The sequence below is a fragment of the Arachis ipaensis genome, chromosome B6, assembly GCF_059453495.1.
Source record: "Arachis ipaensis isolate K30076 ecotype BB chromosome B6, ASM5945349v1, whole genome shotgun sequence".
NCBI classification, from domain to species: Eukaryota; Viridiplantae; Streptophyta; class Magnoliopsida; order Fabales; family Fabaceae; genus Arachis; species Arachis ipaensis.
The window spans coordinates 24757558-24783213 of record NC_142441.1 but is presented as its reverse complement, the minus strand read 5'-3'; the positions used below and the strand labels follow the sequence as shown (position 1 = coordinate 24783213).

General features: G+C 36.5%; 3 protein-coding genes and 1 non-coding gene across 4 annotated transcripts; 1 reads left to right on the top strand and 3 right to left on the bottom strand.

Moving 5' to 3' along the window:
- Nucleotides 1-438: 438 nt before the first annotated feature.
- On the top strand, nt 439-867 carry LOC148554916 (protein FAR-RED ELONGATED HYPOCOTYL 3-like). Its single transcript, XM_088490546.1, has one exon. The coding sequence runs from the start codon at nt 439-441 to the stop codon at nt 865-867; it is 429 nt and encodes a 142-aa protein (XP_088346672.1).
- Nucleotides 868-2600: 1733 nt separating this feature from the next.
- Nucleotides 2601-3686, bottom strand: LOC148554915 (uncharacterized). Its single transcript, XM_088489881.1, has 5 exons — nt 3552-3686; nt 3381-3467; nt 3042-3173; nt 2813-2953; nt 2601-2711 (listed from the first exon to the last, which is right to left on the bottom strand). The coding sequence occupies exons 1-5, from the start codon at nt 3684-3686 to the stop codon at nt 2601-2603; spliced, it is 606 nt and encodes a 201-aa protein (XP_088346007.1).
- Nucleotides 3687-11195: 7509 nt separating this feature from the next.
- LOC148554914 (small nucleolar RNA R71) lies at nt 11196-11303 on the bottom strand. The gene has a single exon (XR_015887261.1). It is a non-coding gene; the product is annotated as a small nucleolar RNA R71 (small nucleolar RNA).
- A 10576-nt stretch (nt 11304-21879) lies between these two features.
- Nucleotides 21880-24813, bottom strand: LOC107646267 (Long-chain fatty alcohol dehydrogenase family protein). The gene is made up of 3 exons (XM_016350462.3): nt 24439-24813; nt 23967-24239; nt 21880-23785 (listed from the first exon to the last, which is right to left on the bottom strand). The coding sequence occupies exons 1-3, from the start codon at nt 24646-24648 to the stop codon at nt 22055-22057; spliced, it is 2214 nt and encodes a 737-aa protein (XP_016205948.1). The 5' UTR covers nt 24649-24813; the 3' UTR covers nt 21880-22054.
- Nucleotides 24814-25656: the final 843 nt, after the last annotated feature.

Sequence of the window (25656 nt, the reverse complement as noted above, 5' to 3'; positions counted from 1 at the left end):
CCAATCAATGCGCATCGATTCAAAGAGCAATTGAGTTGTGCATGCCAACAACAATTCACCGCTGGTGCATCTGGCACATTATGAAGAAGATACCAAGAAAATTAAATGGCTACAAGGGACACAACGAAATTGAATAAGAGATGAGCCATGTTGTTTGGAACTCGTACACAAAAGAAGCATTTGACAGAAACTGGATCGATTTCCTCAGAAAGTACGGCCTCGGAGGCAACAAGTGGCTTTCAGGTAATTGAGATTTCAATTTGAATTATTTTCATGCTCATATCTTTTTTTCCCAAAGCATGCACTGTTTTCGGTTCACCACACCTTATGGGTTCGGTTTGGTTTACAGAGCTGTACGAGGATCGGCATATATGAATTCCAGTTTACTTGGATCACCACTTCTAGGCCGGGATGAAAAGCACACAAAGAAGCGAGAGCATGCATTCATTTTTCAACAAGTTCATCACACGGAATAGCTCTTTGAGACAATTCGTGAAGCAATACGACAATTGCCTAGCAAGTAGAGAGCAAGCAGAGAGAGAATTCGATGCTACAGATTTTCATGCCGTGATACCGTGCGTAACAAAATCAGCAATAGAGGCACAGTTTCAGCATGTATATACCCATGAGAAGTTCAGGGAAGTTCAAGCTCAATTCAGAGGCAAAGTGAACTGTATCACAAGATCAATGCATTTCACCCTAGGTTTCACAACATATGAAGTCATAGAGCAGGTTTTCAACTCCACATTTAACAAGTTTGTCGTCACATACGACGCAGTATCACGAGATGTAAAGTGCCATTGCTTGCTGTTTGAGTCTAGGGACATATTGTGCCGCCATTCCCCAAGTGTCCTAAGCTTTGAGTGAGTAGATAACGTGGCACCGAAATACATATTGGAATGCTGGAGTAAGAACATAAAGAGGAGGCATACACACATCAATAGCAGCCAAGATGAACCTCTACTGGAGCCAAGAAGTAAGAGATTTGACGAATTGGTATTTTGGTCGCACAATATATGTGAATTTGCATCAGAGTCTGAAGAGTTGACCATAATTTTGCACCAAGCATTTGACAAGGTCATGGCAGAGATGGAAGAATATCAAGAGAGAAGCAAAGGAAAAAGTTTGTTAACCCACGAAGAAGCGACATTAAGCAATGTGAATGACCTTCAAAGCCCACCACGTGTCAAAACAAGAGGTCAGCCCAAGAACAGACTTGGATCAAACCTGAAAAAAAGATCTCAAATTCCATAAACAAAAAGAAAAAGACAGCTCCAAGCGAGGTAAAATTGACTTGCTTTTGATTAGTTAAAAATTCAATTGTTTATTTTGCTAATATACAATTAATTATGTCTTTTGTAGTTGAACCTTTTAGACTCTGGATCATCAATTCAGTCAAGCTCCACTCTTTACAATGCACCAGATATTAATTATCCAAGAGAGGATTGTACAAGTTTTAGTTTTTATTAATGTAAATTTTTGTTCACCCATGAGCAAATTTCGGTTCGCCCAGTGTATTAATTTCGGTTCACTGTGTTCAGGGTTCATGGTTCAGGGTTCAGGGTTCAGGGTTAGGGGTTTAGGGTTTAGGGGTTCAGGGTTCAGGGTTTAGGGTTTCAGGGTTTAGGGTTTTAGGGGTTTAGGGTTCAAGGTTTAGGGTTTAAGGTTTTGGGGGTTTAGGACTTTAGGGTTTAGGGTTTAGGGTTTTAGGGTTTAGTGTTTTAGGGGTTTAGGGTTTATGGGTTCAGGGTTCATTGTTCAACATTCTGGTTTTAGTATTTAGGGTTTAGGATTTAGTGGTTGAGGGTTCAGAGTTTAGAGTTTAGGATTTAGGGTTCAGGGTTTAGGGGTTCAGTGTGTTTCCAACTTTCGGTTTGCCCATTGTATTAATTTCGGTTAACTGTGTTCTTTTGGAGTTCGTAACGTATTGGTAAATATAGTGATTGCAATCACTGAGAATCTGGAATAAAACAGTAGCCAAACAATTCCAACCGAATTAACATCTCAGATGAGTATTCCATCTTGAATCAAATATAAATATTAACATTAACATTTAGATTAATATTGACATATATACATTTGAAGTAAGCATTTTTTGCTTTTTAAACAAGTTAAATAAAATATTGTTAATTACAATAGCCAATCATAGTATATGCTATTTACTATCTAAATCTCTAGATGTGAATTTACAATAAGGGCTAGAGAGGGCAGCAGATGGCTTCGGGAATCTTATTACTTCAGATTCCCAAATCACTTGATCTCTGATTTTGTTCATTTCATGCAACAGAATGTGTGGACCATATTGGTACCTGAAGCTATCAATCTCTCCCTACATTTCAATTGAAAGGAATTAGTTATATAAGAAATGAACCCAATTGAAATCAGAAAAGAAAGAAGTTTATAAATTTATAAAGTACTTACTTGTGTCCAAGCTCTATATTTATATCTCTTCGCGCTTTTGATCTTTTGTGGATCAATTGTTTCAAGCCATTTCATGACGTATATTCCACAATCATAGCTAAGCAAGAATTGAGTATAATACGATTAATAGTATACAAAATAAAACATATTAAAAATAGCACTATAGAAGAGAAAGATTCTTATTTTGTATGTTGACCATTCAATTGGATATACTCTGCTTCTACTCCCACTCCATCCTCCATTAAGGGTTCCACCCCAGTATAAACCCTCATCTGAGAAATTATTAATCCCTGAAAGGTATGCAAAAATTGAAAAAAATAAATCAACAACACTCAACCGAACTCATTTCATGTACTGAATAATTTGAATAATTTACAAGAAAATAACTTACAACAAATTTATTCAGTTTCTTCCTCGAATCAGGTATATCTTTTGGCAGCTTATTGATAGGGTCAATGACATAGAATTTCTTTTTGTTGACATCGACAATCCACAACCACCAATGGGCTCCATTGCAAATTGGCACAAATAGCTGAAGTTTGGGAAAATTATAGAATATTTCAGTCGAAACAATAGCAAACAAGAGAATTATCAAAAATTTTTTAGAAATTACAACTTACAAATGGATGCGATGCAAGTTTCTTTTTGTCAAGAAACTGGCGGTGGTGGGCATACTGCTCAATATCAAACCTGTAGGCCTTGTTTGTCCTCTTATTACTGTAGGACTCGCCATATGTTCCCAACATAAAATTCTGCAAAATGAATATCAATTAAATCACATTTCCACCGAACCCAACACAATTCATATACTGAATAAAATTGAAAAATATTCAATCATCAAGAGAAAAGTTTTCTTCATGTAAAAGAACTCAACAAAACACATAACAATCAGGTGAATCATTATTAACATTCCCACCGAACTGAAAAGTAATCAACAGTGAATAAGAAATTTAGCTTACCTCAATATCCAGTGGCACAATGTACATTTGTTCCTGATACCGCCGAACTTTTATTTGGTTGAGAATCATGCTTTGTATGCTAACCACCTACAGGATAAAAATTTATGAGATATATTATATAAGAGTGTTTAGAAAAATCATTAACGTTATTGCAACTGGCAAAGAATTTACCGAGGCATGCACGTGTTCTTTGGGCATTAGAGACATAAAATATTCTCTTAACCCCTCGTAAAGTGCCTCATGTTTCAAGACAAATATTGTATCATATTCATTGCTACCATCTCTTGTCTGTTTTACATGTGTCATCCAATGATAACACTTTTCAATCAACTCGTTCGTGATTTTTATCTTTTTCTCCAGGATTTTGTAAACTTCAGCAGCTGGTAAGGATGGCTCTGAAGTTGTGTTGCTTCAACAAACTTTAATGCTGCTGTCACTCCAGCATCTACCACCGCCTCTTCCAGGATTTCGAGCTGTGAAACACTCGTTTAAGAGGGCTGAGTTGGTTGAGATGCTGGTGGACTTATCCCAAGGTTAAATGAATGCCTTTCATCTTTCCTTTCCCTAGGTTGAGTAGCACTGCAAGATGATAGATATTTAACAAAGATATTAAACAAAAATGATATTAATCATTATAGTGAACCTAAATCCAAGCTTACAGTGAACCGAAATGATATTAAACAAAAATGATATTAAAGAAAAGCAAGTAACATACCTATCAAATGATGACAAGATTAGAGTTTCTTGTTCTGATTGCCGTGTCACCGGAGGTTCTTGGGATTGTTCTTCATCCGAAACTTCATAGACATTGTCATGTTTGAAAAACTCTTCAATAACAAAACTTGTAGGAGACCTTGTAACACCCTGCTTTATGGGTTCTGAAGGACAGCTATAAGAAACAGAAGAGAGTCTAAAGACAACAACACATTGAATTCATTTCTGGTTTCAACTGAACCATATTTAAACCATGTATAAGCAGTAAACATTATCGGTATTTATATAAGCAGTAAAACTTACACATCAACAGGTGCTTCTTATTCATATTACTGCGCTGTTGGTTCTTCGCAGGGCTGTTGTTACTGTTCCAGAGGTCTGCTGCATTAAACAGTAAACATTTCTATAATTATCCCAAACTATTATCATATTTAACAATGATATTTAACAGAAATGACATTAATCATTATAGTGAACTAAAATCCAAACTAATAGTGAACCTAAATCCAAACTTATAGTGAACCGAAATTATATTAAACAAAAGTGATATTAAAGAATTTTATGCTTACACATTAACAGGTGCTTCTTGTTCTGATTGCTGTGCCACCGGAGATTCTTGGGATTGTTGCTGTTGTTCTTTGGCAGGGCTATTGCATTAAATAGAAAACAGTTCAATAACAACCCAGAATTATTATCCTATACCATTAAAATTAATAAAAATAATTTTTATGTGAAACTTACTCTTTATTAGAAACTTTATAGACATAGTCATCTTTGAATAAGTCTTCAATTATAGAACTCGTAAGAGACACTGTAACACCCTGCTTTTTGGGTTCTGGAGGGCAGCTGTAATAAATAGAAGAGAGTCCAAAGACAAGAACACATTGAATTCATTTTTGGTTTCAACTGAACCATAATTAAACCATGTATAAGCAGTAAACATTGAACAAGATTCATGTGGTGAATAAATATTTATTAACTTACTCATTATTAGAAGTTTGTTGTGTTTCGTTTTGTGGAGGGACATATATGAAGTCATCTCTGATCAACTCTTCCTGAATAGAACTTGGAAGAGACAATGCAAGAGGAGGTCTAAGGAATGTAAACAAGGATAAAGTTAATGTTAAATAATTAGAATTTGTTTTGAAAAATAGGAATTTTCACATTAAAAAACTCACACTTCCAAAGGTTGAGAACGAGTTTCTTGTTGAAACTCAATGATTTGTAGCTCAGAATCAGGTGTAGCTCTAGTGACATTTAAACACATTTTTCTTGTGATTAATTAAACAAAAATTATTAACTAAATCTAAAAGAGTAACATAAATATTTTTAACTTACACTGGTGGAGTTTTAAAAGTCTTTCTTGGGAAGATTTTTTTTTCTAAAATATTTGACCGGGCTTTCCGGGATATTTTTCTTAAAAAAATGATAACAAATTAAAATTAGAAACCAAGATTAAAAGCAGAGGTCTAAAAACACATTAAATTCATTTTTGGGCAACCACTGAAGCGAAAGTACAATATGCAGTGAACCAATTTACCTGGTATTGCTCACGGTATTTACAGAAGGTGTAGAGCTTCCTTGAGTCTGTAAGAGTTGCTCGCTATCCAGATTTACAATCAGCACTCTAAGCAAGATAAATAAATATTAGTAATTGAATCTAGAGGAATTAGAAAAGGTTGTAGGAAAAGTAAGCAAAGAAAGAAAAAGAACTCGGGAATAATAAGCTGAATCTTATGTCTGAGAGAATTCATTTTGTGCCTTTGGAGAGTCAAACTGATCCGGAGCAATGTTTGTTGACTGAGCTCCATCATTTCTTTTCTTTGATCTCTTTTCCCTTATCGTCTCCAATGCTCGTTTTCTTCTTTCTGCAGCATTCTCTTTTGCTTGTTCAGTTCTGAAAGTTCATAAAATAAGTATCAAGGAACCTAAAACGTAAGTATCAATAAAAGAAAATATGATTCGAGAAACTTACTCCTTGTCAGATTGGGCATGTGTTTTTGCCACCCTTTGCGGTTGTTTTCTTTTTATTATGGGTGTTTTATCGATTTCATTTTCTCTGAAATACAGACAAACACATCGAATTCATACTGGAGACAAGACAGTAATAATGAAGTCAACCAAACTGACAGACACCACCAAACCCAACTAAATTAAAGTGCTAAAACAAAAATTAGAAGCTCACCGAACCGAAATTAATTCATTTGCTGAACAAAAGGTCATACATATGCAATCAACAAAACAACTCACAGAAATTACGCAATACTTATTGGCTTTCAGATTCGCTTGTGCTTTGTGAATCTATCGGCACAGGCTTTGTTTTTTGGTTTGTTTTTTAACCACCTTCGGTGGTTGTTTTCTTTTCTTTGTTCCAGTTTTTTTTTTTATTTCTTCTTCTCTGCAATACACAAGAACAAGCGCATAAGAATAAATTTAACTAAATACAAGTTAAATGAAATCAATATGAAAACTAAACTTATTGGCTTTCGGATTCAGATTCGAAAAGTCTTTCCTCTTTCGAAGAAGAATACGTCTCGACAATTTTCTTTTTTATTTTCTTTCCTTTTTCTTTCTTGTCCAAGTTACTTGTTTTTGTTTTTTCTTTCTTTTTTTTCCTTTCTGTACAGAAGTTCCTAAAATAGAAACAAGGACTCAATTATTTAATCATCAAGAAAACACATTAACAATCCGGTGAAACAAATGAAGCAATCCCACCAAATCGAAAAATAGTCATATGGTGAATAGTACATGACAACTATTTAATCATCAAGAAAAATATTTCTTAATGGAGAAACATTCAAGTGAACAAACTAACATTTGCAAGTAGGACAAATAAATTAATTATAACCTAAAACAGAAGTTTATTTAGTTAGTAGAGTATTTTAAAAGCATTTGAAAGCAAATTTTTGGGGGAATTTTAGTAGAGTATTTACCAATGGTTCTGTTGCTTTGGATGAAATCCGTTCAAGCATCATTTGCCTTGTTTCAATAGGCCACTGATGAGCGGATAATTTATATGCTTTTTGGCATTGTTTTTAGTATATTTTTAATAGAATCTAGTTACTTTTAGGGATGTTTTTAATAGATTTTATGTTAAATTCACATATCTGGACTTTACTATGAGTTTGTGTGTTTTTCTGTAATTTCAGGTATTTTCTGGCTGAAATTGAGGGACTTGAGCAGAAATCAGATTCAGAGGTTGAAGAAGGACTGCTGATGCTGTTGGATTCTGACCTCCCTGCACTCAAAGTGGATTTTCTGGAGCTACAGAACTCGAAATGGCACGCTTCCAATTGCGTTGGAAAGTAGACTTTCAGGGCTTTCCAGCAATATATAATAGTCCATACTTTGGCCAAGAATAGACGACGTAAACTGGCGTTCAACACCAGCTTTCTGCCCAAATCTGGCGTCCAGCGCCAGAAAAGGAGCCAAAACCAGAGTTGAACGCCCAAACTGGCACAAAAGCTGGCGTTCAACTCCAGAAAGGACCTCTACACGTGCAACACTCAAGCTCAGCCCAAGCACACACCAAGTGGGCCCCGGAAGTGGATTTATGCATCAATTACTTACTTCTGTAAACCCTAGTAGCTAGTTTATTATAAATAGGACATTTCACTATTGTATTTGACATCTTTGGACGCCTGGTTCTTAGATCAGAGGGGCTGGCCATTCGGCCATGCCTGGACCTTTCACTTATGTATTTTTAACGGTAGAGTTTCTACACTCCATAGATTAAGGTGTGGAGCTCTGCTGTTCCTCAAAGATTAATGCAAAGTACTACTGTTTTCTATTCAATTCATCTTATTTCGCTTCTAAGATATTCATTCGCTCTTCAACCTGAATGTGATGAACGTGACAATCATCATCATTCCCTATGAACGCATGCCTGACAACCACTTCCGTTCTACCTTCAACTGAATGAGTATCTCTTAGATCTCCTAACCAGAATCTTCGTGGTGTAAGCTAGAATGATGGCGGCATTCAAGAGAATCCGGAAGGTCTAAACCTTGTCTGTGGTATTCCGAGTAGGATTCAATGAATGAATGACTGTGACGAGCTCCAAACTCGTGATTGCGGGGCGTTAGTGACAGATGCAAAAGGATAGTAAATCCTATTCCAGCATGATCGAGAACCGACAGATGAATAGCCGTGCTGTGACAGGGTGCGTTGACCATTTTCACTGAGAGGATAAGATGAAGCCATTGACAAGGGTGATGCCTCCAGACGATTAGCCGTGCCGTGACAGGGCATTGGATCATTTTCCCGAGAGATGACCGAAAGTAGCCATTGACAGTGGTGATGTATCACATAAAGCCAGCCATGGAAAGGAGTAAGACTGATTGGATGAAGATAGCAGGAAAGCAGAGGTTCAGAGGAACGAAAGCATCTCCATTCGCTTATCTGAAATTCTCACCAATGAATTACATAAGTATCTCTATCCCTATTCTATTATTTATTTTCGAAAACCCATTACTGTTTGATATCCGCCTGACTGAGATTTGCAAGGTGACCATAGCTTGCTTCATACCAACAATCTCCGTGGGATTCGACCCTTACTTACGTAAGGTATTACTTGGACGACCCAGTGCACTTGCTGGTTAGTTACACGGAGTTGTGAACCATGGTCTTGGCATCATGTTTTTGGCGCCATTTCCAGGGAAAGAAAGAGCAATGAATTTTACAAAATTAAAGTGTAATCACGATTCTGCGTACCAAGTTTTTGGCGCCGTTGCCGGGGATTGTTCGACTTTGGACAACTGACGGTTCATCTTGTTGCTCAGATTAGGTAATTTTCTTTTTGTTTTGTTTTCAAAAATTTTTCAAAAATATTTCAAAAAAATTTCTCCTTTGTTTTCAAAAAAAAAAAAGTTTAAAATAAAAATGTTTTCAAAAATGTAATTTTCTTCAGAATTTTTAAAGAATGAATTCTAGTGTTTCATGAAGCATGGCTGGCTGTAAAGCCATGTCTAATACGACTGTAGGGCATGTTAGACGTGTCATGTCTGAGTTACATACTAAAGCTTGGCTGGCTATTAAGCCATGCCTGACCCTTTGATTGGAGCTTTAGAGCATAAGATTCCTGGAATTCATATTAAAAATTCTGAATCCTTATTTTTCTCTTTTCTAAATAATTTTCGAAAAATATAAAATAAAAATCCAAAAAAATTAGAAAATCATAAAAAAAAAAAATCAAAAATATTTTTGTGTTTCTTGGTTGAGTCTTGAGTCATGTTATAAGTTTGGTGTCAATTGCATGTGCATCTTGCATTTTTTCGAAAATTCATGCATTCATAGTGTTCTTCATGATCTTCAAGTTGTTCTTGGTAAGTCTTCTTGTTTGATCTTTGCATTTGCATGTTTTGTGTCTTTTCTTGTTTTTCATATGCATTCTTGAATTCTTAGTGTCTAAGCATTAAAGAATTCTAAGTTTGGTGTCTTGCATGTTTTCTTTGCATTAAAAATTTTTCAAAAATATATTCTTGATGTTCATCATGATATTCACGGTGTTCTTGGTGTTCATCTTAACATTCATAGCATTCTTGCATACATTCATAGTTTTGATCCATAACTTTCATGCATTGCATCATTTTTCTTGTTTTTCTCTCTCATCATAAAAATTCAAAAATCAAAAAAATATCTTTCCCTTTTTCTCTCTTAAAATTTCGAAAATTAGATTTGACTTTTTCAAAAATTTTTAAAATCTAGTTGTTCTTATGAGTCAAATCAAATTTTCAATTTAAAAATCTCATCTTTTTCAAAAATCAAATCTTTTTCATTTTTCTTAGTTATTTTCGAAAATTTTAAAAATATTTTTCAAAAATATTTTTCTTATTTTTTATATCAAATTTTCAAAAATAACAATAACAATTAATGTTTTGATTCAAAAATTTCAAGTTTGTTACTTGCTTGTTAAGAAAGGTTCAAACTTTAAGTTCTAGAATCATATCTTGTGATTTCTTGTGAATCAAGTCATTAATTGTGATTTTCAAAAATCAAATCTTTTTCAAAAACTAATTTCAATCATATCTTTTCAAAATATCTTCTTATCTTATCTTTTTCAAAAATTTGATTTCAAAAATATCTTTTCTAACTTCCTAACTTCTTATCTTTTCAAATTTGTTTCAACTAACTAACTAACTTTTTGTTTGTTTCTCATCTTTTTCAAAACTACCTAACTAACTCTCTCTCTCTCATTTTCGAAAATATCTTCCCCTTTTTTCAAAAATTTCTTTTTAATTAACTAATTATTCTTATTTTTATTTTTGATTTAAAAAAATTTTTTTTTTTTCGAAAAATACTAACATTTTTCAAAAACCATTTTCGAAAATCACTAACTGTTTTTCAAAAATATTTTTCGAAAATTCTCTCTCTCCCATCTTATTCTATTTATTCATTCATTTACTAACATCTCATCTCACATCTCAACCCTCCTCACAGTTGTGTTTCTTTCATTATATTACATTCTTTGTCTCCCCCTCTTCTTCTACTCACACAGGGATCCCTATACTGTGGTATAAAGGATCCATATTATTATTATTATATTCTCTGTGCCTTCTTCTTTGTCATATGAGCAGGAGCAAGGACAAGAACATTCTTGTTGAAGCAGATCCAGAACCTGAAAGGACTCTGAAGAGAAAATTAAGAGAAGCTAAATTACAACAATCCAGAGATAACCTTTCAGAAATTTTCGAACAGGAAGAGGAGATGGCAGCCGAAAATAATAATAATGCAAGGAGGATGCTTGGTGACTTTACTGCACCTAATTCCAATTTACATGGAAGAAGCATCTCCATTCCTGCCATTGGAGCAAACAACTTTGAGCTGAAACCTCAATTAGTTTCTCTGATGCAGCAGAACTGCAAGTTTCATGGACTTCCATCTGAAGATCCTTTTCAGTTCTTAACTGAATTCTTGCAGATATGTGATACTGTTAAGACTAATGGAGTAGATCCTGAAGTCTACAGGCTCATGCTTTTCCCTTTTGCTGTAAGAGACAGAGCTAGATTATGGTTGGATTCTCAACCCAAAGACAGCCTGAACTCTTGGGATAAGCTGGTCACGGCTTTCTTAGCCAAGTACTTTCCTCCTCAAAAGCTAAGCAAGCTTAGAGCTGATGTTCAAACCTTCAGACAGAAAGAAGGTGAATCCCTCTATGAAGCTTGGGAAAGATACAAACAGTTGACCAAAAAGTGTCCTTCTGACATGCTTTCAGAATGGACCATCCTGGATATATTCTATGATGGTTTATCTGAGCTATCAAAGATGTCACTGGACACTTCTGCAGGTGGATCCATTCACCTAAAGAAAATGCCTGCAGAAGCTCAAGAACTCATTGACATGGTTGCTAATAACCAGTTCATGTACACTTCTGAAAGGAATCCTGTGAGTAATGGGACGCCTATGAAGAAGGGAGTTCTTGAAGTTGATACTCTGAATGCCATATTGGCTCAGAACAAAATATTGACTCAGCAAGTCAATATGATTTCCCAGAGTCTGAATGGAATGCAAGCTGCATCCAACAGTACTCAAGAGGCATCTTTTGAAGAAGAAGCTTATGATCCTGAAAACCCTGCAATAGCAGAGGTAAATTACATGGGTGAACCTTATGGAAACACCTATAATTCATCATGGAGAAATCATCCAAATTTCTCATGGAAGGATCAAAAGCCTCAACAAGGCTTTAATAATGGTGGAAGAAACAGGTTTAGCAATAGCAGGCCTTTTCCATCATCCACTCAGCAACAGACAGAGAATTCTGAGCAGAATCCATCTAGCTTAGCAAACTTAATCTCTGATCTATCTAAGGCCACTGTGAGTTTCATGAATGAAACAAGGTCTTCCATTAGAAATTTGGAAGCACAAGTGGGCCAGCTGAGTAAAAGAATCACTGAAATCCCTCCTAGTACTCTCCCAAGCAATACAAAAGAGAATCCAAAAGGAGAGTGCAAGGCCATTGACATAACCAAAATGGCCGAACCCAAGGAGGGAGAGGAGGACGTAAATCCCAAGGAGGAAGACCTCCTGGGACGTCCAGTGACCAATAAGGAGCTTCCCTCTGAGGAACCAAAGGACTCTGAGGCTCATCTAGAGACCATAGAGATTCCGTTGAACCTCCTTATGCCCTTCATGAGCTCTGATGAGTATTCCTCTTCTGAAGAAAATGAGGATGTTACTGAAAAGCAAGCTGCCAAGTTCCTTGGTGCAATCATGAAGCTGAATGCCAAATTATTTGGTATTGATACTTGGGAAGTTGAACCTCCCTTGTTCATCAATGAACTAAGTGATCTGGATCAACTGACATTGCCTCAGAAGAGACAGGATCCTGAAAAGTTCATAATACCTTGTACCATAGGCACCATGATCTTTAAGGCTCTGTGTGACCTTGGTTCAGGAATAAACCTCATGCCCCTCTCTGTAATAGAGAAACTGGGAATCTATGGGGTGCAAGCTGCTAAAATCTCATTAGAGATGGCAGACAATTCAAGAAAACAGGCATATGGACAAGTAGAGGACGTGTTAGTAAAGGTTGAAGGCCAATCCCTGCTGATTTCATAGTCCTGGATACTGGAAAGGAAGAGGATGAATCCATCATCCTAGGAAGACCTTTCCTGGCCACAGCAAGAGCTGTGATTGATGTTGACAGAGGTGAACTAGTCCTTTAATGGAATGAGGACTCCCTTGTGTTTAAAACTCAAGGATCTCCCTCTGCAACCATGGAGAGGAAGCATGAAAAGCTTCTCTCAAAGCAGAGTCAAACAAAGCCCCCACAGTCAAACTCTAAGTTTGGTGTTGGGAGGCCACAACTAAACTCTAAGTTTGGTGTTGAACTCCCATATCCAAACTCTAAGTTTGGTGTTGGGAGGTCTCAACAAAGCTCTGCACATCTGTGAGGCTCCATGAGAGCCCACTGTCAAGCTATTGACATTAAAGAAGTGCTTGTTGGGAGGCAACCCAATGTTTATTTATCTAATTCTATTATTGTTTTTCATGTTTTCTTAGGTTCATGATCATGTGGAGTCACAGAATAAATAGAAAAATTGAAAACAGAATCAAAAATAGCAGAAGAAAAATCACACCCTGGAGGAGCATCTGTCTGGCATTCAGCACCAGAACAGAGCATGGTTCTGGTGCTGAACGCCCAAAATGGGCAGCTTCTGGGCGCTGAACGCCAGAACAGGCATGGTTCTGGCGTTCAACGCCAGAAATGGCAATAAATGGGCGTTGAACGCCCAAAATGGGCACCAACCTGGCGCTGAACGCCCAGAGTTGTGTGCAAGGGCATTTTACATGCCTAATTTGGTGCAGGGATGTAAATGCCTTGACACCTCAGGATCTGTGGACCCCACAGGATCATCTCAGGATCTGTGGACCCCACAGGATCCCCACCTACCTCATCATCTCTCTTTCCATTCATGATCATTCCTTCTGTTTTCCATTTACCACTCACATCCATACACCCACTACCTTCAAAATTCAACATCTCTCTCCCACCCAATCCCACCCATATGGCCGAATACACACATCCATCCATCTCCTCCATATCTTCTTCTTCTTCTTCTATTCTTTCTTCTTTTGCTCGAGGGCGAGCAACATTCTAAGTTTGGTGTGGTAAAAGCATAGCTTTTTTGTTTTTTCCATAACCATTGATGGCACCTAAGGCTAGAGAAACCTCTAGAAAGAAAAAAGGGAAGACAAAAGCTTCCATCAAGGGTCTATAGCTCAGTGGTAGAACATTTGACTGCAAATCAAGAGATCCCTGAGATACCTCAGGGGATACATTTTCTTCCACACAATTATTGGAAGCAACTAAGGGTGGAACATCAAGAGCACTCCATCATCCTTCATGAAATAAGAGAAGATCAAAAAGCAAGGAAAGGAGGAGCGACAAAGACAAGGAAGAGACATAGAAGAGCTCAAGGACATCATTGGTTCCTCAAGAAGGAAACGCCACCATCACTAAGGTGGATTCATTCCTTGTTCTTATTTCTTCTGTTTTTCATTTTCTATGTTATGTGCTTATCTATGTTTATGTCTTCATTACATGATCATTAGTAGTTGGTAACTATGTCTTAAAGTTATGAATGTCCTATGAATCCATCACCTCTCTTAAATGAAAAAATGTTTTAATTCAAAAGAACAAGAAGTACATGAGTTTTGAACTTATCCTTGAACTTAGTTTAATTATATTGATGTGGTGACAATGCTTCTTATTTTCTGAATGTATGCTTGAACAGTGCATATGTCTTTTGAAGTTGTTGTTTAAGAATGTTAAATATGTTGGCTCTTGAAAGAATGATGACAAGGAGACATGTTATTTGATAATCTGAAAAATCATAAAAATGATTCTTGAAGCAAGAAAAAGCAGCAAAGAACAAAGCTTGCAGAAAAAAAATAGGCAAAAAAAAAATAGAAAGAAAAAAAAAAGAAAAAGAAAAAGCAAGCAGAAAAAGCCAAAGCTCTTAAAACCAAGAGGCAAGAGCAAAAAGCCAATAACCCTTAAAACCAAAAGGCAAGGGAAATAAAAAGGATCCCAAGGCTTTGAGCATCAGTGGATAGGAGGGCCTACAGGAATAAAATCCTGGCCTAAGCGGCTAAACCAAGCTGTCCCTAACCATGTGCTTGTGGCGTGTAGGTGTCAAGTGAAAACTTGAGACTGAGCGGTTAAAGTCAAGGTCCAAAGCAAAAGAAGAGTGTGCTTAAGAACCCTGGACACCTCTAATTGGGGACTTTAGCAAAGCTGAGTCACAATCTGAAAAGGTTCACCCAATTATGTGTCTGTGGTATTTATGTATCCGGTGGTAATACTGGAAAATAAAGTGCTTAGGGCCACGGCCAAGACTCATAAAACAGCTGTATTCAAGAATCATCATAATGAACTAGGAGAATCAATAACACTATCTGAACTCTGAGTTCCTATAGATGCCAATCATTCTGAACCTCAATGGATAAAGTGAGATGCCAAAACTATTCAAGAGGCAAAAAGCTACAAGTCCCGCTCATCTGATTGGAGCTATGTTTCATTGATAGTTTAGAATTTATAGTATATTCTATTCTTTTTATCCTATTTTGATTTTCAGTTGCTTGGGGACAAGCAACAATATAAGTTTAGTGTTGTGATGAGCGGATAATTTATACGCTTTTTGGCATTGTTTTTAGTATATTTTTAGTAGAATCTAGTTACTTTTAGGGATGTTTTTAATAGATTTTATGTTAAATTCACATTTCTGGACTTTACTATGAGTTTGTGTGTTTTTCTGTGATTTCAGGTATTTTCTGGCTGAAATTGAGGGACTTGAGCAGAAATCAGATTCAGAGGTTGAAGAAGGACTGCTGATGCTGTTGGATTCTGACCTCCCTGCACTCAAAGTGGATTTTCTGGAGCTACAAAATTCAAAATGGCACGCTTCCAATTGCGTTGGAAAGTAGACATCCAGGGCTTTCCAGAAATATATAATAGTCCATACTTTGGCCAAGAATAGATGACGTAAACTGGCGTTCAACGCCAGCTTTCTGCCCAAATCTGGCGTCCAGCGCCAGAAAAGGAGCCAAAACTAGAGTTGAACGCCCAAACTGGCACAAAAGCTGGCGTTCAACTCCAAAAAGGACCTCTACACGTGCAACACTCAAGCTCAGCCCAAGCACACACCAAGTGGGCCCCGGAAGTGGATTTATGCATCAATTACTTACTTCTGTAAACCCTAGTAGCTAGTTTATTATAAATAGGACATTTCACTATTATATTTGACATCTTTGGACGCCTAGTTCTTAGATCAGAGGGGCTGGCCATTCGGCCATGCCTGAACCTTTCACTTATGTATTTTTAACGGTAGAGTTTCTACACTCCATAGATTAAGGTGTGGAGCTCTGCTGTTCCTCAAAGATTAATGCAAAGTACTATTGTTTTCTATTCAATTCATCTTATTTCGCTTCTAAGATATTCATTCGCTCTTCAACCTGAATGTGATGAACGTGACAATCATCATCATTCCCTATGAACGCGTGCCTGACAACCACTTCCGTTCTATCTTCAACTGAATGAGTATCTCTTAGATCTCCTAACCAGAATCTTCGTGGTGTAAGCTAGAATGATGGCGGCATTCAAGAGAATCCGGAAGGTCTAAACCTTGTCTGTGGTATTCCGAGTAGGATTCAATGAATGAATGACTGTGACGAGCTCCAAACTCGCGATTGCGGGGCGTTAGTGACAGACGCAAAAGGATAGTAAATCCTATTCCAGCATGATCGAGAACCGACAGATGAATAGCCGTGCCGTGACAGGGTGCGTTGACCATTTTCACTGAGAGGATAAGATGAAGCCATTGACAAGGGTGATGCCTCCAGACGATTAGCCGTGCCGTGACAGGGCATTGGATCATTTTCCCGAGAGATGACCGAAAGTAGCCATTGACAGTGGTGATGTATCACATAAAGCCAACCATGGAAAGGAGTAAGACTGATTGGATGAAGATAGCAGGAAAGCAGAGGTTCAGAGGAACGAAAGCATCTCCATTCGCTTATCTGAAATTCTCACCAATGAATTACATAAGTATCTCTATCCCTATTCTATTATTTATTTTCGAAAACCCATTACTGTTTGATATCCACCTGACTGAGGTTTGCAAGGTGACCATAGCTTGCTTCATACCAACAATCTCCGTGGGATTCGACCCTTACTTACGTAAGGTATTACTTGGACGACCCAGTGCACTTGCTGGTTAGTTACACGGAGTTGTGAACCATGGCCTTGGCATCATGTTTTTGGCGCCATTTCCAGGGAAAGAAAGAGCAATGAATTTTACAAAATTAAAGTGTAATCACGATTCCGCGTACCAGCCACCCACTGTGCAGGGGGAGCATTAGGTGCAAACGGGCGGGGGAACTTGGTTTCGTGGAAGTATATCAACATTAACACAAAAATATAGCCATCAACAGACTGTTTCTTTCTCCTTTCTCTTGTTTTCAACTCCTTTCATCAAGAAGTTGAGCACATATTTTGCCGAATCCCATCCCCGATTGTTGTCCACATGAAAGATCGGTGGCTTATGGATTGGGAAGGCCACAGTTACCGTTGTGGGAAGCAAGAAGCACTTTTGTATGAAGACAACAAAAGTTCTCTTGAATTTTTTCCGGTTCTCCTCCCCTTCCACACTCATATCCAGCACATTCCTTGTCTGCTGGATTCAGGTTGTTGTAATCAACCTTATTAGGAAAACGATTCCCTACAATATTTTAATAGAAAAAATCAGTCAAAAACGGTCAGTTTAATTTTCTGGACACCAATGAACTGAAAATAAGCAGTAAGTGCAAAGTGTATTACCTCCGTTGGTTATGCCCAATGCAGTTGCTACTTTCCGAGGAGTTATGTATATTTTACCCTAGAGAGTTTTCAGGCATCCTTTCTCTTCATCAAAGCGATCAAGCAATTCTTTCAACAGGGTATTAGAGACATTCATTTCTGGGACATTTGCCAGGATACCAAATCTCATTTCTTCCACTATATCTTTCTTTTCTTGACTCATATCCCTGTACACTGTTGCTATTGCCTTTGTTTGGCATTTGCAATAATGAGTTTTCTGCAAGTTTTGAAACAGAATGTGAGGATATATTTATAATACAAAATAGATATTATTCTAATGAAAGCAGATAAATATATTTAATCTGCTTACGTTATAGTGCGGCTTCTCCTTCATTGATGCCATTGTCTTGTTCTGTCTTGCTGTAATGAAAAATTTTAGTCAATACTTCATTTAATACATCAACAAGCACAAGCATGTATATCTTAATCAAGTCAATTGAAATGTCACAAGCCACCGAACCGAAACTCATTCATGCATAGAACCAAAATCACAAAGGCCACCGAACCAAAACTCATTCATGCACAGAACCAAAATTACAAAGGCCACCGAGCCGAAAAACATTCATGTGGTTAATAAATGATGATCAACTTTCAGTCAACAAGAATAGTATTCCTCCATGCAAAAGAAGTACTGAAGATAGTAACAATCAATTTCAAAGCTCTAGTTAAACTATCCACACAAATAAGAACAAGCACGTATATCTTAATCAAATCAACATCTTCCAAAAGAAAAGTTTTTCAAATTTCATGAATTAGGTGTTCTTTCAAAATGACATTTGCAAATTGGCTTCTTTAAACACTCTTACTGAAACTTGATATCTTTCTTTAAGTATCAAGGTTAACTACCATTCATGCTGAAATCTATCTAATATAATGAGACAATTTTACAGTAGTATGGCTTATCAAAGTGAAAGAGTTGTCTCTAATGTCAATTGTCCTAAACAAAACTCATTTACATCAAGTCTCGAGATATTGTCAATTTTTCTGCTGAAATTGGTGACAAGTGTAACTCATGCTTAAAAAATTTGTAGAAAGGGAGATATTGTCTTGTTCTGTTTTGCTGTAATAAAAAATTTTAGTCAATACTTCATTCAATACACAAACAAATACAAGCATGTATATCTTAATCAAGTCAATTAAAATGCCACAAGCCACCAAACCAAAACTCATTCATGCACAGAACCAAAATCACAAAGGCCACCGAACCGAAAAACGTTCATGTGGTTAATAAATGATGATCGACTTTCAATAAAAAAAGAATAGTATTCTTCCATGCAAAAGTACTGAAGATAGTAATAACCAATTTCAAAGCTCTAGCTAAACTATCCACACCAGTAAGAACAACATGTATATCTTAAAACCCTAGTTACACTATCCACTGAATTAAATGAAAATAACAACAAATTTCATTCCAAGCCCTAGTTATACTGTAAAAATCATTCACAATAGTTCCATCTACTAAACAAAGCAAATCAATCCAGTAAAACTAAAATGCAACTAGGAGAAACGCGACATTGCAAGATTTCAAATGAACAGTAGTTTTCTCATACCTTTGGTAGTCTTTGTTGTTGTTTTTGTTCATTTCTGGTTGTTGCTTGCGAAATCTTCTTCCGATTTCTTTCCAGTAGTGGTTTCCGCAGAGAATGTGATTGAAGTTTGAGTGATGTTGAGAGAGATTCGAAGAGAATGAGTGGTTTCGTGTATTGGTTTCGTGTTGAAGAAGATGTAACGTTTTTTCATAATGAAGCGTAGGGGTGGCAACACTACCCGAACCCCGCGGGTACCCACCCTGCCCCTACCCGCTCGGGGCGGGTAATTACCCGCCCCGCACCGGGGCGGGTTTTAACGGGGCGGGTTCTTGTGCGGGGCGGGGCGGGGTCGGGTTTAGGTTGAACCCGCCCCTACCCGCCCCGGTATATATAATATATATGTAAATATATATATTTTTAATATATAATATACATAACATATATAAAATAATTAGTAAAATGATTAATAATATTATATCATATATAAATTTTTACTTTAATTTATATTATGTATGTAAATAGTGGTTATATAATTTTTAAAATTTAATTTTATTTGTTGGATTTAATAATTATAGGGGTGGGTAGGGGCGGGGCGGGTACCCGCAGGGGCGGGTTAGGGTTTAACATTTTACAACCCGCGGGTAGGGCGGGGCGGGTTTGATGCGGATTTTCTGTAGGGCGGGGCGGGGTCGGGTAGAGCAAAAACCCGCCCCTACCCGCCCCGTTGCCACCCCTAATGAAGCGCGAATGAAAAAAGAGGGGTTTCTTTCGTCTGGCGCGTGTTTTCACTCGCCATTTAATGCGCCTGATTCTATCTGGGCTTGGGCCAACTTGGTTATATGATTATATGGACGTGTAGCAGCCCTGTTTCAAATTCTATATATCTCGAGATACATTAAACAAGATACATTCATAATTATCTCGTTTACACTGTAAACCAGAATACGAGATAAATCAATGTGATATAAATGAGTAAATACGCTACAAATTACATATTTCAGTAAATAAAATAATTAAATTATTTATTTATAAAAAGAATCCCCTTTTTTTTTCGTTTTTGTTTTTCGATTAGACTTAAAATACTATCTGCAATTAGTATAAAATATATATCAAAATATAAATACACATTGAAAATAAATAAAATAATATATATATATTTATAGACAAATACATAATGACTGACTTTAATATATGCCTAAATAATTATACATCTCACATTCATTGTGACCTCCATAAATATTTTGACAATCGGAATCAATGAGTTTTTTATCCCTTGATCCGTTACATCCGTAGAAGTTAGGAAAATCATGTTTGTTACTAATCGATAGAATTTCGCATGACAATATGGATTTTTCCAAAATTCAATAGATTAGAAATGCAACACAATCGACTGAATTTCGCACGCCAATATAAATTTTTTCAAAATTCAATCAATTGAAGGTGTTACACAATCAATTGAATTGCGCTATACCATAGTCTTTCTTTTTTTGGCAATATGATTAAAACTCTTAGAGGCTCTCCTCGTTCCATTCATATTATACAACATCAATAGAGTTGTTTTCATGCTTTTATGTTTAATTCCTATCATTTTTACGCTATTAGTTGTTGTAAAGAAAATCTTTGCCTTTTTTATTTACAATCTCATTGGAAAGACTATCACTCTTTTTTTCCTTGGGACATTTCTCAACAACATTAAAAATATTTTTTATTTTTTACATTTTTAGAATTATTTTACCTAAAATTTATGCAATTCAATCGATTGTGTAATACTTCTAATCGATTGAATTTTGAAAAAACTCATATTGCTGTTGCAAATTTAATCTATGTTACACTACTAATCGATTGATAAGAAAAAACTCATTGAATAGCATAATTCAATCGATTGTATAATATTTTCAATCAATTGAATTTTGAAAAAATCCATATTGTCGTGCGAAATTCAATCGATTGTGTTACACTTCCAATTGATTGAAGTTTGGAAAAACCCATATTGTCGAAATTCAATCAATTGGTTGTATTTCCAATCGATTGAATTACCAACAAATATTATTTCTCTAGCTTTTACGGATGCAAGGGATCAATAGATAAAAAATTCGTTGATTCGCACTCCCAAAATATTTATGGAGGTCACAATTAATCCAAAATATTTATGGAGGTCACGATTAATAAAAAATCTATTTTGTTATTGTTTTTGTTTCTTTTAATAAATATGATAGATGAATAATAAAATAATAATTTATAAAATAAAAGATAAAATTTATAATTAAAATTAAATAAAAATTATTTAATAATTATTAAAAAATTTTAAAAATATATTTTATTGTCGAAAGTTGTCCAAACGTTACTCTGAAATCCTTTGCCTTGAAAATCTAAATAAACATCTGCTACAACTTTCGCTTTAGCTTTTGGTTACTGTCACCGAAAATTGGCAGGACAACTTTTATTATTCCGCAAAAAGTGCAAATAATCTAAAATTTATATTTTATTATACACAATTAATTAAAGTAGTTAGACACTTTTGAAATGGTAAAATATCACAAATCCATCATCAAAGACCTACTCAATGTAAATAGGTGGTTGAAACATTAAAAATATTGTCTTCTGACGACAGATTGAAAGGCTATTTTGGTGAATATATGTGGTATCGTATAATAGAATCGCTTGTCTTCAAATTTTTACAAGTCAATTTAGTTACAGAAATTGTTCTTTTCATCTGCTGAATTCAGATTGATAACGAAGGAATTGAATCAAGAGAAATTCTTACCAAAGAAGCTAGAGGTTAAGAAAACTTTCAGTAACGAATTTGCTTCTTTCTCACGTTTTAGTTCATTTCGATTAATGCACATAATTGCTATTTCGCTTCTTGTTTTACTTTTACATGGTATATGAACATCAGACATGGTAACATTATGTTCTTTGATACTATTAGTCTTCAAGCAAATAAAGTTCATTATGTCATTGCTAACAATATATATAAATCATGGATAAATTATTGGATTTCAACATGGAAGGCAAAAGATAAATTAAAAATGAAACTCTTAAACTAGAATGGTACAAACTTAGCTGTTCATGTTCTACATTTCTTTCATCAGTGATTCTGCAATCTTAGTGGCAATACAATATGCTGTGGACTGAATTGTTATCATGGGGTTGACACCAACAGCATTGGGAAACACACTTGCATCACACACATACAACCCTTCTGCTTCCCAACTCTCGCCATTTTCATCGAGTGCGCCGTCATCTTCGGTGGCGCCCATCCTACAACTTGCCATCTGATGTGCAGTAGTGAAAATAGTCCAAAGTTCATTCCTTGAGCTGGGACCACCGGGCACTGTGACTGTGTCCAGAAACTCCTCAAAATCTTCCTCCTTGATCCCTTTGCATTTGATTCTTTGGCCATCACTCCTGTAAGTGCCGACTTCTACAGCTCCGGCCGCAACCAAGATCCTCAAGGCCTTCCTCAATCCAATTCTAAGGCTTTCCTTGTCCACTTGGTCAAGTCTGTAAGAAACTCTGCCTTCAGCCTTTACTTCTCCTGACCCTTTGTCTCTTACCAATGCAAAAAGGTTAGCAGTTCTTGCATACTTCGCCAACCTGTCTTTCGCATCGAGCCCTGAGACCCATGGAACCAATGTTGAAAATGATCCCGGTCCTAGAGCAGGTGCTTCTATAATGAATTTTGGGGTGGAATCCTCTGCAAATTCTTTGTGGATTGCAGTTATGATTCCTCCCTCATAGTTAGTACCACCGAAGTTTGTCATGTCTTCCGGGAAGTAGCCCCAAGCTAACTGGACCGGGTGCAGACGGAGGTTCTTCCCAATGTATGGATTTTGCAGGCCACTTGAAATCAATAGAGGAGGTGTGGAGAGAGAGCCACATGATGAAATAGATACCTTGGATACGATTCGGAGTTTCTTTGTGACCTTACTCCTCCAAGTGGCTGCAGCAATTACTCCTATGCATTTCTTTTTCTTCAGTCCATTCTTTCCATCTTCCAATATGAACTTCTCGGCTTTACATCCGGCGACGATCACTGCACCATTCGCCACAGCATCAACTAACCAAGTAGAGTGAGTGCCCTTCTTATCTCCAGTTCTACAACCATAACAGCATGAGCCACAATAGTGATCTGCTGAAGCGTTTATTGCAACTGACTCAACTTCTAAGCCAACTTTCTTGCATCCTTCTCTGAAAATTTGATTTTGAAAGCTTTCTTTTGCACATAGTGGTGTCACACCAATCCTTTTGCATACCGTATCCATTGCAGATTGATAATTAGAGCTCCCAAAAAGTGGGATTTTATATCTTTCAGACCATTCCTTCAGAACAGGATCAGGTGTTCTGATGCATGCAGACCAGTTTATAGCCGAGCCTCCACCAACTGTTGAACCAGCCAAGATCATCATCTTCCCATCGACACTTGACATGATTCCACCTGATTCATAAAGCTCATTCATGGATGGACCTTCAAGGGAAGAATAATCTTCGGAAACAAAATACTCTCCTTTCTCTAGGACAACCACTTTCAGACCCGAGTTTGCGAGAATTGCAGCTGCAACTCCTCCACCACAGCCGGAGCCAACAATGACAACATCACATTTGATATTGTATGAATTGTGCTCTGGATCTTCAGTGACTTCAAGGCCCTTTTCGGTGAGAGACTGGATTAAAGTAGAATCATTTTCATACATAGTCTCTACTATCCCCTTCTGTAGAGGCCTCTCCTTATGTGTTAACTTCTGTCTGGTGTCCACTTTGTACCCCATTGCTTCCCATGCTGGATTATGCCCATTTCCATCAGTCTACAGCAATTGGAGAAAAGTAGCAAAACTTAAACAAAAGGGAACAAAAACCTTAGTAGTTACAAACAACAATTAGTTAGTTACTTAGTTAGCAAGAAAAGGGATTAACAAGACAACTATGTGACATGGTATTTCTCTTAGTCAAATAATCAAATATGTGGTATACATTTCAAATAATTACCCTTGTGAAGAAATTGTAGAAGGAGACAAGTTTGATGAGCACAAACACTATCCTCAGAGGTCTCCAATGGTTCTCCCTTGACCATTTCCTGAGAATTTCTTCTGTCTTGTTCAATGGAATCTCAGAGAATTTGTGGAAGAAAGGCCACTTCCATTCCAAGCAATCCTTTCCACAAAGCAACAGTGTCCCAAACCTGAATGAAAGAATCCACAGAACCCAGCTAACCAAGGACCATGCTTGTGGCATTACCCTCTTGAACATGATCTCTGCAGTCTGAATTTTCAATTTGAATTGGTTCAGAAATAAACATAAAACAAATTGTATTCAATTCACAAATTCCTCTCTACTGTTCAATTGTAACACACTAACACTGAAGATTCAAGTACAATAATTTAATCAAATTGGCTAAGCTTGTGATGATCATGAAGAAAAACAGCACATGCAAGATTCACATGAATAAAACAAAATTCACCTCATCAGGAAATGGAGCCTGAGAACCAGAAACACTGTAAAAAGCTGAAAGTGCATGATTTTGTTCCTTGTTTAATGGGAGAGAAGGCAATAGGGCCTCACAGAAGGAAGCCATAACTTGCATCTGAGAGGAAGATAGGCCATGGCTGTAACCTTTCTCTCTTCTGTTACCTCCTCTCAGAAGAGGGTGACAATTCTTTCCATCTTCCATTATCTCTCTCTGACTTAAACGGTTACAAAGTACTGCTTTTTACTGGCAGTGATTATGGAACAAGACAATCGTTCAATTATGGAGTACGCCAATCAGGATTGCAATAAATTTCTACAAGTATTGTCTTTTTTTAATATTTAGATATAGAGATTGAATCATACATATAATTAATAGAGGCTGCTACACGTCTTTTTGATTTACAAGTCTTATAAGTTGGCATAAGTCTAACAAAACACACGTATTATACTTTCACATTTAATAGTAAATAAACGCACGTTTATTCAACCACTTTCTGTTTCTAAAGCGCACTACTCACCATGTATTATGAAAATTCTTCTTCTTCTTCCTTCATGAAAACGAGTTTCTTGCCAAATTTAAAGATAATGGAACTTCAGAAATACACCCAAACGATTACAAAAATACACCCAAACGGTTATAGGAATTCACCCAAACGATTATAGAAATACACCCAAAGGATTACAGAAATACACCTAAAGGATTACAAAACTACACCCAAAGGATTTAAGAAATACACCCAAAATTCGTTGAAGTACACCTTATGCATAATTTAGAATTCTTTTTCTTTCTCCTCTTCATCTTCTGCTGGTTCTTCTTCTTCAAAAATGATTTTAAAGCTTGATGTCAAAAAACAATGAAAATAAAAAATAACGAAGAAAGAAAACAAAGAAAAAAAGCACGAAAATGAATAAGGAGAAAGAGAAGGCAAGAAACGAAAGAAAAGAAGAAGAAGAGAAAGAGGAAGAAGAACAGTGCAGCAAGAAGAAGAAGAATGTGCAGTGAAAACGTGCAGTACGATTCAAAGCGCATTAATATAAATGACTTGTAAAGACTTGTATAAAAAAACGCTTGCACGCGAAGAATTATTCTAATTAATATCTATGTATTCTATGTTGATGCAAGGTCCAAAGTCCATCCTCATCCACCACATAATAATGTTTCAAACAATTTCTCAAACATGTGATCCGCATAATTTATAACAACTAAAAT

Bases quoted from the DNA above. Each gene is read 5' to 3' on its own strand.
- LOC148554916 (XM_088490546.1), top strand. From the start codon at position 439: ATGCATTCATTTTTCAACAAGTTCATCACACGGAATAGCTCTTTGAGA.
- LOC148554915 (XM_088489881.1), bottom strand. From the start codon at position 3,686: ATGACACATGTAAAACAGACAAGAGATGGTAGCAATGAATATGATACA. The intron at 3,468-3,551 runs GTAAATTCTTTG...TTTATCCTGTAG, and splicing joins AAGAACACGTGCATGCCTCG to GTGGTTAGCATACAAAGCAT. The intron at 2,712-2,812 runs GTAAGTTATTTT...CATACCTTTCAG, and splicing joins AGAAACTGAATAAATTTGTT to GGATTAATAATTTCTCAGAT.
- LOC107646267 (XM_016350462.3), bottom strand. From the start codon at position 24,648: ATGGAAGATGGAAAGAATTGTCACCCTCTTCTGAGAGGAGGTAACAGA. The intron at 24,240-24,438 runs GTGAATTTTGTT...TTGAAAATTCAG, and splicing joins AGGCTCCATTTCCTGATGAG to ACTGCAGAGATCATGTTCAA. The intron at 23,786-23,966 runs GTAATTATTTGA...CAATTGCTGTAG, and splicing joins TCTACAATTTCTTCACAAGG to ACTGATGGAAATGGGCATAA.